This window comes from Malaclemys terrapin, chromosome 3, assembly GCF_027887155.1.
Source record: "Malaclemys terrapin pileata isolate rMalTer1 chromosome 3, rMalTer1.hap1, whole genome shotgun sequence".
In the NCBI taxonomy this organism is placed as follows: Eukaryota; Metazoa; Chordata; order Testudines; family Emydidae; genus Malaclemys; species Malaclemys terrapin.
The window spans coordinates 104,137,599-104,151,238 of record NC_071507.1 but is presented as its reverse complement, the minus strand read 5'-3'; the positions used below and the strand labels follow the sequence as shown (position 1 = coordinate 104,151,238).

General features: G+C 40.0%; 1 protein-coding gene across 1 annotated transcript; it reads right to left on the bottom strand.

Moving 5' to 3' along the window:
* Positions 1 to 10,561: 10,561 nt before the first annotated feature.
* CITED2 (Cbp/p300 interacting transactivator with Glu/Asp rich carboxy-terminal domain 2) lies at positions 10,562 to 13,319 on the bottom strand. Its single transcript, XM_054022247.1, has 2 exons — positions 13,071 to 13,319; positions 10,562 to 12,521 (listed from the first exon to the last, which is right to left on the bottom strand). The coding sequence occupies exon 2, from the start codon at positions 12,512 to 12,514 to the stop codon at positions 11,810 to 11,812; it is 705 nt and encodes a 234-aa protein (XP_053878222.1). The 5' UTR covers positions 12,515 to 12,521; positions 13,071 to 13,319; the 3' UTR covers positions 10,562 to 11,809.
* Positions 13,320 to 13,640: the final 321 nt, after the last annotated feature.

Here is a 13,640-nt window from a genome sequence, read left to right as displayed (position 1 = left end):
ATCCAAACCACCAAAAAAGAAAATCAACCTTCTGCTGGTGGCATCTGACTCAGATGATGAAAATGAACATGCGTCAGTCCTCACTGTTTTGTATTGTTATCAAGCAGAACCCATCATCAGCATGGAAGCATGTCCTCTGGAATGGTGGTTGAAGCATGAAGGGACATATGAATCTTTAGCACATCTAGCACATAAATATCTTGCAACGTCAGCTACAATAGTACCATGCGAACACCTGTTCTCACTTTCAGGTGACATTGTAAACAAGAAGCAGGCAGCATTATCTCCTGCAAATTGTAATCAACCTTGTTTGTCTGAGTGATTGGCTGACCAAGAAGTAGGACTGAGTGGAGTTGTAGGCTCTAAAGTTTTACATTGTTTTATTTTTGAATGCAGGGTTGTTTTACTTAATTCTACATTTGTAAGTTCAACTTTCATGATAAAGAGATTGCACTACAGTTCTTGTATGAGGTGAATTGAAAAATACTTTTTTTTTTACAGTGCAAATATTTGTAATCCAAAATAAATATAAAGTGAGCACTGTACACTTTGTATTCTGTGTTGTAATTGAAATTAATATATTTGAAAATATAGTTAACATCCAAAAATATTTAAAATAAATGGTATTCTATTGTTGTTTAACAGCGCGATTAATTGCAATGAATTTTTTAAATTACTTGACAGCCCTAATTGAAAGGCATCCCCATCTATTCACAGAAAAGTCAACATCACCTGAGCATGGATACCAGAGGCCTGGTTCTCCAGTCCACTAAGGCCACTTTGTGCCACATAAGCAGCACAAAGCAGTCTTAAAATGACTGAAGATAGCTTGTGAAGAATTCCTCTTGCCTAGGAGAACTCTCTGTGGGTGGAAAGCTGGCAGAAGTGGCTGCATTGCCTCCCACACAGCTCAGATGTGGAGGACAAATCAGGACCTTGATCTTTATCCAGTGCCAGTAGGAGATCATCTATCAAACAACCAGAGTAGTCAGTGTGTGTACGATGGTGAGTAGTTTCACTAGCCAGGAAAAGGAAATGAACCTCCAAGACTTAGTCCTTTTGAGGCTCTTTCCTCCAGGCTTGCTTATTATCTCTACTAAACAATCACCAAAAACAAATCAACTGGAAAAATACTGCTTACTAGTACCCCAGAGTTTTTCCCCGTTATAGCCAACCAGGAGAGAAGGCACACCCATTCCCTTTGAGCCAGGTTCCTCTTCCGTTTATATTCTGTCCCAAGCAGACATGTGACCAACTGGGACCCATTAATTCTTTTCAGGCTGCAGTGCCTTTACCTTTTCATATTATGCCATAGCCAGGTCTTCTCCTGGACTGTAGACACTCCCACTCAATGAGGCCAGAGGCATTTAGATGTTCAAAAAATTGACTTGTCACAACCATCTCAGTAATCTTGATAAAAAAAGGAAGAAGAAGATTCTAGGAAGTAGCTGGCATGATTATCCACATCGGGAAATTTCTTATTTATTTATTTATTTTATTTATTTATTTGGAGTGGCAGCTGAACTCAACAGCTGCCTTTGTATGAGATTGTGACTTGCCCTTCCTAAGGAAAGTGTTGACAATCTCCTCCTCCCTGGCGCAGAAGAAGATGGGTCCAGTGCATAGATTGGGACATGAAAATTTCCCAACACCTGTAGTTCGTCACTGAGTGTCAGCAGTCTAATCTCAAGTAGAGAAGTCGAAGCATTTGTACCCTGCAGATATCACTCTGCATCCACGAAAGAAGACTGTTCAATTTGAATCCACTCAATTTTCTCTAAAAAGTGATTTGTAACTTCCTCACAATGAGAGAGACATTTATAAACCACTGATCTAAAATAGCTTAGATTAAGCAGGGTGTCCACTACTTGGAACAGTTCTGCCATTCAAGACTTTGTGGAGACAGATGGAGGCAAAGAAATTCTTCTTTCTCTCTCATGCAACTACAGTAAAACATTTCAATAAATCTTTATGGTAGTCAGGCAGATTCAGCACAAAATTTCCACTACTGACAGTCTAAACAACTTCCATCCCACTTCAGTTGTCACTAGTCATCTGTAAGCCCTGGTGATGTGTGAAGACAAAGTTAGGAAAGAAGATACCCAAGGGTTACTTCATCATTAGCGGAGGAAAAAGATTATAAAGTTCCATCAAATTATTTATAGTGTGGCCTGTCAGAAAAGCAATATTGTATCTTAGAACTACTCAGAAACACACCGGTTCTACCAGAAACCCTCATACCATTAACCTCCAAGACTGGACCATCAAAGTAGGTCCCTCACTCCAATGGTGTGCTCTAACCTCATATCACTGTTCCCCCAACGTAAATCTTCAACAGGTCGTGCAGGGATTTCACAGTACACCATTCCAGCATTCTCAAGATACACGCACAGGACCTGATTCTTATTTATACCAAGGCCCCTTTACACCATGTTGACAGTGTAAAGGTCCCTTAAAATGGGCACAGATATAATTTGCACAGACTTTAAGAAACCTTGACACTGACAGTAGTGTAAAGGTACCTTAGAGTAAATGAGAATCAGGTCCAGTGGATTTGATCCAATTTTGTTAAAGGAGTCTGCCTGCAATTCAGACTGGAAGTGATCAGCACAGCTACATCACCAACCCATCAATCTTACATAGTTTTATGCTGTTTCAAATATAGGTCATACACACCTGGGCCAGAACCAGCCCAGCAATGTCATTGAATCAGTTTTGGTGATGCTTGCAAAGTCATGGCCCTTATCTCCGGTCAAATCATGGATTGATGATTATTAACCACTATTAATCACCATGGACCACAAACCAGGATCCTTATCTGCACATACTCTAGCCTTCTGAGAGCTAGCTGAAGATGAAACTGAGAGTAAATATATTGATTCTGCTTTACAGCTAACTCCAAATCTTTTCTTGGTTTGGCTCCCCCATCCACAACCAAAGAGATCAGTGTTGTTCCACCTTCTTGACCACCTTATAGTGACCATTTAAGGGCTGCAGCTGAGCACCTGCAAAAAGGACCTGCAGGGAAGACTACAGAATTCTCCTTTAGTCTCTTGAACTGCAATAATAAGCAATGGTTCAGCTTTGGAATTATGTGACATTTCAATAGCTTGGCAGCTGCAGAGCTGATACACCTCTACCCCAATATAACGCAACCCGATATAACATGATATAACATGACTCGGATATAACGCGGTAAAGCAGCCCTCCGGGGGGGCGGGGCTGCGTGCTCAGGTGGATCAAAGCAAATTCAATGTAACGCGGTTTCACCTATAACGCGGTAAGATTTTTTGGCTCCCGAGGACAGCGGTAGAGGTGTATTTGCAATAGAGTCCCTAGTGATAGCACGGGCGGGGAGGGGAGGGAAGGGGAGAGTTTCAATGACTTCTATGGACTGTGAACAGTTTCTCAACAGAAGTGGTGAAAAGCCCCATTGCTTGAAACATTTACGGCTAGAATGAACAAAGTAAAGAACTATCCTGTACTGGCTGGGAAGAGGACAGAGTAGATGACCTTTTCCATATTAATTTTATTTCTGTGATTACATTACATTATGGAATTTTTAGCATGGTATGATGAAGTTAAAGTGAAAAAGAACAGTAGTCCATTAACATGAAGAACTGTTCATTTTTGTTGACTGCCTTTCAGTTAATTAAGATGTACATTATAAATCAAATAGAAATATCTATCGCTAACTATATGCCTAAATAAGACAGAGCTTCAGCTCCATCTAGTGGCCACAGGCTGAGTACCGCAGACTCTTTGCAGCCATGCCAGTAGATTTTTTTTTTAATCTGTCATGTTAAATTACTTCTGTTCTATCTCAATATGTACAATGGGAATTGACTCTAAACATATTTCATGTTAGAGTTTCAACAATTTAAGTGGCTCCTTAACAAATCTGTGTGATCATCTGTGCACTGTTGTCTTTCATTTGCAGTGTTTGATTAAAAGCTTTGGAAAAAAGGAGCTCGCTTCAAAAGGTGAGAACATTTTCTCAAGAGCCATTTGGCTTATGATCTAGTGGCTTATAGCACCAGATCATAAGGATCCAGATCAGTGAACACATGGACTAGGTGGGTTACCTATGTAATGATGTTCTCATCCTTTGTTGGCATGGGGTCAGTTTTCTCTGATAGGTCAATTCAGGTATTCCATACTATTTTAGGGTACAAGCCTGCAAACAGTCCCAATGTGTGTCTTAAAGGCAACTCCCCTTCCCCAAAAACAATAAAGTACATTTTAAAGTGTTTATTTTGGTATTTATTTAACCTAAATTAAATTGAGGAGTGTAAAACTGAACTCTGCTGCCTGCCAGTCTTCTCAACCAGGGGATTATGTGAAGTTGTGCAGAGAGAGATCAATGGATCGTGGGAAATGGAGGAATGATAGCCTTAAAAAGGTTGAGCAAAAGGCTTAAGACTGCATCTTGGACAAGCCTGATCTTAACTTTGTGATTGACATGAGAAGGTGAATGATCCCTGCTGAATTAGGTGAAGCAAAGATATACCAAGCACTTATTTAAATGAAGGCAGAATGGACATCTTACAGACTTAAAAAACTTCACACTTTATAGACTCATAGACTTTAAGGTCAGAAGGGACCAGTATGATCATCTAGTCTGACCTCCCGCATGATGCAGGCCACAAAAGCTGACCCACCCCCTTTCCCTTGACTCAGCTGTTAAAGTCCCCAAATCCTGTGATTTAAAGACTTCAAGTCTCAGAGAATCCTCCAGCTAGCGACCCCCGCCCCATGCTGCGGAGGAAGGCGAAAAACCTCCAGGGCCTCTGCCAATCTACCCTGGAGGAAAATTCCTTCCCGACCCCAAATATGGCGATCAGTAGAACCCTGAGCATGCAGGCAAGATTCTCCAGCCAGACCCTCATTGACCATTTATACTATTTACCAGCGATGGCACGCTGTTGATTAATTGACTAAAATCACGTTATCCCATCAAACCATTCCCTCCATAAACTTATCAAGCTTAATCTTAAAGCCAGAGAGGTCTTTCGCCCCCACTGTTTCCTTTCTTGTGCAGTGGTCTAACATTAGCTGACTAGGCCGTGATATAAAAATCACAGTACTTTTGACAGGTTTCAGAGCAGCAGCCGTGTTAGTCTGTATCTGCAAAAAGAACAGGAGTACTTGTGGCACCTTAGAGACTAACAAATTTATTAGAGCATAAGCTTTCGTGGACTACAGCTCACTTCTTCGGATGCATAACCTTTTGAGTGGCTCAAAATCAATTTCCCTCTCACCCCCCTTGTATTGTCCTTCTTTGTTTATCTAAGCAGCAGATAAAAAGGCAAAATAGGTTTTAAAGTCCTACCATGATCCTAATTTCTTCCTACACAACAATCAAATGTACTATCAACTTGTTACATGGCACACAAGGAGGCTAGGACAGGATAACATTTGTCCCAAAGCACCCTAGTGTATCTATTACTTGGAGCCTGATTTTACGAGGTGCTGAGCACCCACACTTGCTGTGAACTTTAGCTGCCAGTATAGGTGTTTGACACTTCTGAAAATCATGCCCATTATCTTTTATTTTACTTTACCAGTAGCCTTAGCAATAGTCAAGTTGGTGAATAGCATTCCTGGTAAACATTCTACTATAAGAAGCGTCAAAAAGAAGACTAGGCAAAAGAAAAGAGATGAGGAAAAATGATGAGCATTTTAGGAATACTGAATATCAATGGATGGAAGCCTTTTCTTTTTTTAATGAAGCAAATCTCTTTTTCTTTCATATGGCTGTTAAGGTTGGACACTGATCAAACTGCCCATCAGAGAGAGAGAGAGAGAGAGAGTGAGCGAGCGAGAGAGAGATTGTGTGTGTGTGTGTGTGTGTGTGTGTGTGTGTGTGTGTGTGTGTGAGAGAGAGAGAGAGAGAGATGGACTGGGATTGAAACACCTGACCCTTCTCTATTAAAATCCTGATGTTGCAAATGTCTTTTCTATAATGGGACAAAAAGAAAAACAGAACATACAATAATAGTGGTTCATCTGTTCAGTCATTTGATGTGCTTCTCTATTGTTGCAGTTCCTGAGACTCAGCTTTATCCTGTATGTGAGCTCTGATCTTAACGATAGTGGCAGGCTATTGGAATGAGTAAATACAATTTCTGAAACTCTTTTCTATAGACAAAATGTACTCGAAGTACATGCAAGCCTGAGAAACTGCCACTGCCTTGGGTCCCAAATGCCTTTGATTTCTAGACTTATTTCTATTTTCCTGACAATGTTATCTGACAGTTTTTTAAAAGTAAATGACTTTGCCTTCATCATTTATTCTGCTACCCTCACTGCCAGGTCAGATTTGGTCCCGTAGTTAGTCCCCAGTGACTCCTCTGTCAACATGAGAGATGAAAGACAGATGGAACAGATGAGTTTAAGGGGTAGGCCAGATCCATAGCATAAGCCTTCCTTGCCTCAGTAATGTGGGAACACCTCAGTGGCTGCTCTACAGGAATTGAAGGCTCCATGGGTGAGAGGGTACAAGGCCCATGCGTGGGCAATGGTAACTTTCTGTTCCATCATGTTCTCTACCAGCCCTGTAAAGGTTTTCAGTATAAATGAACATTGGTCCCTTCAGTAGTAACTAACCCTGTACTCCCTATTGCATGGTAATACCTCACCCAGGAGAAATGTTGGGAGAAGCCAGTAGGGAGACAGACACAGAAGGGCCATGAAACAGAATGAAATAGAGGGTCTCCCTATAGAGAGATGATGGTAGCTTCTGGTCAATCTCCAAAGATCCATAGGTTGCAGAATATAAACTCCCTACCAGATCTTGGTGTGTGGAAAACAGTGTCTCTGCCAAAGAAACATTTAAATGGAAACTCCACCAATCCAGACTTGAGAGACAAGGTGGGTGAGGTAATATCTTTTATTGGACCAACTTTTGTTGGTAAGAGAAACAAGCTGGTCCAATAAAAGCTATTTCCTCTCCCACCTTGTCTCTCTAATATCCAGGGACCGACACAGCTACAACTACACTGCATGCAACCCAGACTTCGGCAGTTTCCAGTTCCTATCACAGGAATAACTTAAGCAGGGGACAGTTTAACTCTTAGATTTTGTAGAACAATAAACTTTTACAATATCTGACCCTGACAGAAATGTTTTCATATTTTTTTCTAATTATAAGGGAAAGCTGCTTTTTAAAAACAAACATTCTTCTGCAGCACTTGAAACCCAAACTCTGTAACATTGTGCTAGTGAATAAGAACAAGAAAATGGAACTGACTAAAAAGTGATCTGCCTGCTTTCACTGTCCATGCTGAGAGAAATATTAAAAATAAACAAAGAGCATTCATAGTGAAAAGGAAATGATTTCATTTTTAGTTACATATGGTGTGGAATGTAACATAGAAAGGGAATTTGTTTACTTTTAAATACACAACATCTCACTTTGGCCCTTTTTACAAAAACAAGGCAATTTCCAAGCCAAGTAATTATATTTTGACTCCTTGCGGGTACGATTGGATACCTTATTATTCACTTCATCCCCCAGTAGTGTGGATAATGATGCTAGGGCGCAGAATAGTTGCCATCTTTCCACTTGAAAGTGACTGCACTTCAGAGCTTCCCTGTTTACATATATTATACAACAGTGTTTTGGACTGCTCCTGTAGAATATTGTAGCATTGATTCCTGACTGGGAATTTTCATGGGGTAAGGAGTGCAGTAAGCTGCATACAGTTTGTTATAACTCTTTGGCATGTAAGGTTATTTTCTTCTGAGTTTTAACATACCTCCTTTCTCCAGTTTTTATTAGTTTGTTTTCAGAATCCCTTTAATTGAACTGGACATCTGTCATTCAGATGTATGCTTGTTATTCCACAGGTAAAAATGGTTCTGAAAAAATATCCCTTTAAGAACATAGTTGTTTTCCTTTTAATACGCAAACCACAAGGGGGCGCAAACACCTAATATATTCAGGGTTGTAAAGAGTTTATATTTCAAAGCTGACCACCCATAACAGATTAGTGGATTAATATTTTGCTCTAAAGGACCTGGCCTTTACTGATGACATGAATTTATATCCAGCCCAGGCTTTTACAGTTGTAAAAGTCATTGAGACTATAAACTTCACAATAGATGTCAGCCTATTCTTGGTGTGCTCTGTAGAGTACCCCATAAACAGCTGTGATGAGGTAACTGTTCTTGCAAGACCCAGCTAAGGCTGTAATGGCTTTATCAGCACCAGCAAACTGGCCCTATATTTTTTTCAACCACAAGACACTGAAATTATTTTATTAATCAGTATCTATTTTTCTGACAAGTGTGTTTGGTGTTATGTGAAAGCTTATCCTTGATCTCCCCTGCAACTAAAGCAGTGCGTCTATTTATGGACATGGCTTAAAGAACAGTAGATCTCATGTACCATATTAGAACTTTTTGAAAAACAGCCAAAGTACAGAGGTCAGGTTTCCTGTACTATAAGCAAATTAACAGGATGCAAGACTACAAGGTTTATGAATATCTGGTAAACTAGGTCACTGTACATATTTCACTAATTATTTTGCCCAAACTACAAATTATTTAAACATATCTAGAAACATTATAAAAAGCTAGATAGAACAACTCAAGGCCTTCTGCTGCTCCACATTAAGTCAGTGAGAATTTTGCCATTGACTTCAGTTCAGAGAGATTAGGGTCAGGCCCTAACTGTTGTTTGGTAGACAATGCTATGAAAAAGAAAATGTAGTTTGAAATGTAGCAAAAGAAATATAGTTATGACATCCACCATTATCTGACTCCTTATTAGCAATTAAGTGACAGTGTAGGTGATGTGATTATAAATATGTTCTGCAAATTTATCTGTGGTATAATCTCAAAGAGCAACACAAATTCTTTACACTATTTCTCTCTCGACAAGACCAGTGCTTTTAGCAGTTCAATCTGCTCTGACATTGTCTGGAGGAACTAGAGCACAGGAGTTATGCAATAAGGTGTATGCAAATAGATTTTTCCTGTGGGTCTATAAAACTACCTATTTATGGAAAAGCTTAGATGGGAGGATTTATCACTGCACACAGACTAAGTAGTAATGCTTCCACTAAGAAGAATCTATGTTTTCACCAACTTTATAAATCAAGAATCTGTAGCAGTAAACAGAAGACTATTCTCTTATGTTTTAGTTGTCTATTGAAGAGGCGTTAAATAGCAATAAGTATAGTATTCAGATAGGTTTTTTTTCCTGGTGTAAAACAAACTAAAGGAGGCTGTCAAAGCAATGTGTAGGACAAACAGCCTCAAAAATGGAAAAAGATTTATTTAGTGCCAAATTAAGCAGCAGCTTTTAACACTATATCTGCATTCTTCTAAGCACTAAGTTATAGGACAATTGATGATATGGTTCAATGGCATTTGATATTAAGTTTAGTGTCACACAAAATTAGTGACCACTGTCTGAAACATACTTTTGTCTCTTCAGAAGCAGGTGTAAGGAGAGAATGTTTCCTAACTGGAAATACTGGGGAGTAAGGGATCATTATACTACCGCTCCCCCAAACCTGCTTGTCTCTGGTTTAGGGTGACCAGACAGCAAATGTGAAAAATTGGAACAGGGGGTGGGGGGTAATACAGGCTTATATAAGAAAAAGACCCAAAAATCGGGACATCTGGTCACCCTACTCTCGTTGTGTCTGTTGGTGTACTTTCTGAACATTAGCCATTTTGAATATTAGTATGATTTTTCACATTGATAAACTAGAGTTACTAACAAGTTTGTGTGTAAAAAGGGTAAAGCTAAAGTATCACTTTTACCATCTTTGGCACTACTAACCAGCTTAATTTCCCAGCTGGATTCATAACACTGTAATTCTCTCTCTCTCTCTCTCTCTCTCTCACACACACACACACACAATCTGGGGTTATTGTCCTCTGTTTACACACCCACATTCAAAAATTCAACTACATAATAGTTTTGTTCTTTCCCATCACACTTGAATTCACAACACTGAAAAAAATAATTTAAAAAGAATTAGGAGGATGGTGTCAGATCAGTGTCAAACTTGGGAAGCATAGCTAAATGAGATTATAAGTATTATTAGGGATATGATCCTGCTGTCCTTACTGAAGTAAGGATTTACATGGAAGGGATTTTGTTGGGGTTTTTGGGGAAGGAAAGGGGGCAGAGGAAGAAAAAGAGGACATCAAGATTTGGCCCTTAAAAGAACAAATGTATACATTGCCTTATAATGAAAGGAGGTTTTTTTCCTTCCAAAATACTAGAATCAAATGTATATGACTTCATTTAATTGGGAATTAGTTGGCAACCATGTCTGAGAAAAGAAATGAATCAGGATTGTCCCACACTAGAAAATTTTAAACTTATAACTGCTAGGTATTTCCTTTTCCTAAAATCACTAAACATGAAAAATAGTAGATTTCCATGTGATGCATGTCTTTTAGTTTCATACAGCAATCTATGTAAACCAAATAATCAAAAGATTGCATAGAAAAAAAAAATCCCCACCACCTAATGAGTTCATCTTTTAAATAACTCTTCAACATGACAGTAAAAATACAAAAGAAAAAGTCTAGCGTGTAAGTGAAAGAGAATTTATAAAATTACAAGTTTAATAGATAAATATAATAAATACTTTATGCATCATAATTCTGGACAACTACATTTAAAGCAACTATGTTGGCAAGTCACACACAAAAAGTTGCTTCTTCGCAACTTTATTTTTGATAAAACCACACTGACAGGCATATTACAATGTTTCTTATTAAGCTTTATGCCATAATTATGTTTAAATCCTGCTCTCCTGAGCTCAATATACATTGGTGCAATGTAATTCTACTTTGGAATGTTTTCCTGCACACCAACACAGTTTTACAGGTAGATGTTCTACTTACCAGGGGCAAGGGGAGTTCTGAAGAAAAAAATTTGGTAAATGACTTCTAGAAAAACTAAAGCATTTCTTAACTTTTTATTGACATTGGCAAATTAAAATAGAATAAATTAACAATATTTTCTCAAAAAAATGTTTTGTACAAAAATACTGTCAAAATTTCCTAAAAAGCTTTCAACACAGTAGTATCTTTTCATGTACTGAATAAACTATATTAGCACAGTGTCAAAAATGCTGAAGACAGAAACAAAATAAAAATCTGTGAAATGTTTGCCACTGACTAGTCAAGATTCCATCCACACCATATTATTGTCTGTACATATGGGGGAGGGGGAGAGGGTAGCAGACTTTAAGTAACATTCTTTTCCTGATCTAGGAGGGGTTGGCCCACATCTGTTAAGCTTCCAGTTTAGCATATTAAAAAACAAAAAATTAGTCTGCACTGCAATGCATAGTTAAAAATGAAGCAAGATGGCAGCATTTGTGCAGTAATATCTGCCCTTCGAAGTTCATGCAACCAACTAATGGAATTTTTTCCCTGTTCACTCAGAATCTGAATGCAGTTCAAGTAATTGGAAATCATTGTTTACAAAATCCACAAGATTAAGCAATTTGCCAAGATTAATATCTAACAGCTGAGCACTGTTGAAATTATGGACATGTTACTGTGAGGCAAATAAGGGGGCAGGGGGATGGGAAAACCCATAAAAAGCCAGAGTTAGCCAGAAATTATTACAGGAAAGGAAGTGTGTGTCAAAACTACCAAAAAAAAAAAAAAATGGCAGCAATTATTTAAAAACAACCCCAATTTATACAAGCTTATAGTTTACTCTGTTTTCCAGATTCTCAACCTTTCGAGCACTGAAAAGCGAGATACTGTGTGTAAGGGAATGTTTTCATTCGCACTGATAGAAAGTCCTTTGTTTGTTTTAAAGAAGTCAGCAGCTCACTCTGCTGGGCTGTTGTTTGCAAACGAAGTCTGTCATGAAATCAAACTCGTTCTGTCCCAACCACAGCTCAGGAAGCTCCTTAATGCGGTCCAAACCCATTTCTATGACTAAGGACATGAGCACCTCCTCATCGATGAAGTCAGTGTCTATGACATTGGGAGGCAGCATTGCTGCAGGGACATGGGGAACTGAAGGAGGCATGCCGCTGCCGCTGCCGCTATGCTTTGGGTTGCAGTCTCTGAAATGCTGGTTTGTTCCGTTCATCGGATGATTTGCAGGGTGCAAGTCCGGCATATAGTGGTTGTGAGGATACGGATGGTGGCTAAAATACTGGTTGTTTAGCTTCTGCAGCTGCATGCTGGCCGTTAAGGGGCCTCCTTGGCTTGCAACAGGGGGGGCCATGAACTGTGAATTATTAAATCTTGCCGTGGGAGGCATGCTGCTGGGAGGATGCCCCCCATTCACGTTCCCTGGCCCCATTGCATGTCTGATCCCGCCATTTGCGTTCATATTTCCAGCTCCATAATGTATATGCTCGCCCATCAAGGCGCTGAAGGCATGTTGCTGCTGTTGGTGATGGTGATGGGGGCTCGGAAACTGACCCATCCCCATTCGATGTGCAGGGTGGTGATGAAGCCCGCTGGTTCCATCAGGGAATCGCCCATGATTCATGGCCATCATGTGGTCTGCCATTTGCCACCTAGGAAGTTAACATATGGAAAGAGATATTTATGAAAAGCCACACTCCTTTACACTTACATGGGTCCCTTAAAAAGCGACCTCTCCCCTCCGAGAGCGTGCAGCAACGCTCCTCCACACAATGCTACTGATTTATTTGAAAGAAGTCTGCAGTCCAACCCAGTCCGTACTGCGAATCCTAAGAACTCACCCACCTTCCCATTGCAACTCCTGCACACCTAGCAACTCAAAGTATCGCGTCCACCAAACACCCGCCTCCCAAACGAATTAGCCATTCTTTCCATTCCAAGCCATGGAAACCTTTCAAAAGATACCCTGCAAAGAACAGCAAAGGAAACGAGTCCCACCTCCCCCTGTCAGCAACTTTTAGAATTAAGTCCGCAAGCCTTTTCCCATTCTTTTATGTTTATAACGCGTATGTAAGGAGCTTATGGTGCACAGCTGAGAATGACCCGTATTCTTTCTTGCACCGTACACATTCGTGCTGCCGCTGTACACCAAAGTATAAACAAGCAAACAACAATCAACACCCCCCCTCCATTACACTCACCTCTCTCTTTTTGTTGTTGTTGTTGTTGTTGCTCCAAAGGTGTTGATAAAATCAGTCAGTAAAACTCGCCCAGCATAGAGAGGGCTTTTCTTGTTCTCTTCCCTGTGGTTACGTGAGGATACTAATTATTAATTAGTGTTGGTATTGTTGCTGCTGCGGCTGCTGCAGACGCAAAAGCTGTTTCTCGCTCCTCTGCGAGGCTCATCAGCACTTGCCAACAATGAGCTGTGTTTCTCTTACCCAGCTTTGGCCACAGTTAATATAGGATTTCAGAAGGGAGGAGCAAAACCCTCACAGGCAACCAGAAGTAAAACCTGGAGCAAGCGAGGGAGGGGGAAAAAAAAAAGAAAGAAAGAAAGGGGAAAAAAAAAGCCAGGCGGATCTGGAAGGAATCCAAAGAATCCTGTTCGTTCTGGTTGAGCGACACGTGTGTTTGCTGATCACTTATGCGGTGTCTTCAGATCAGCTAATGCTAGGAGCCATATCCCTGCTACACTCTTCTTATATCTCAAAGCGACGGAGGGGGAGGGAATTACGAATATATTGCATAGAACTGGAGGAGAGAAGACT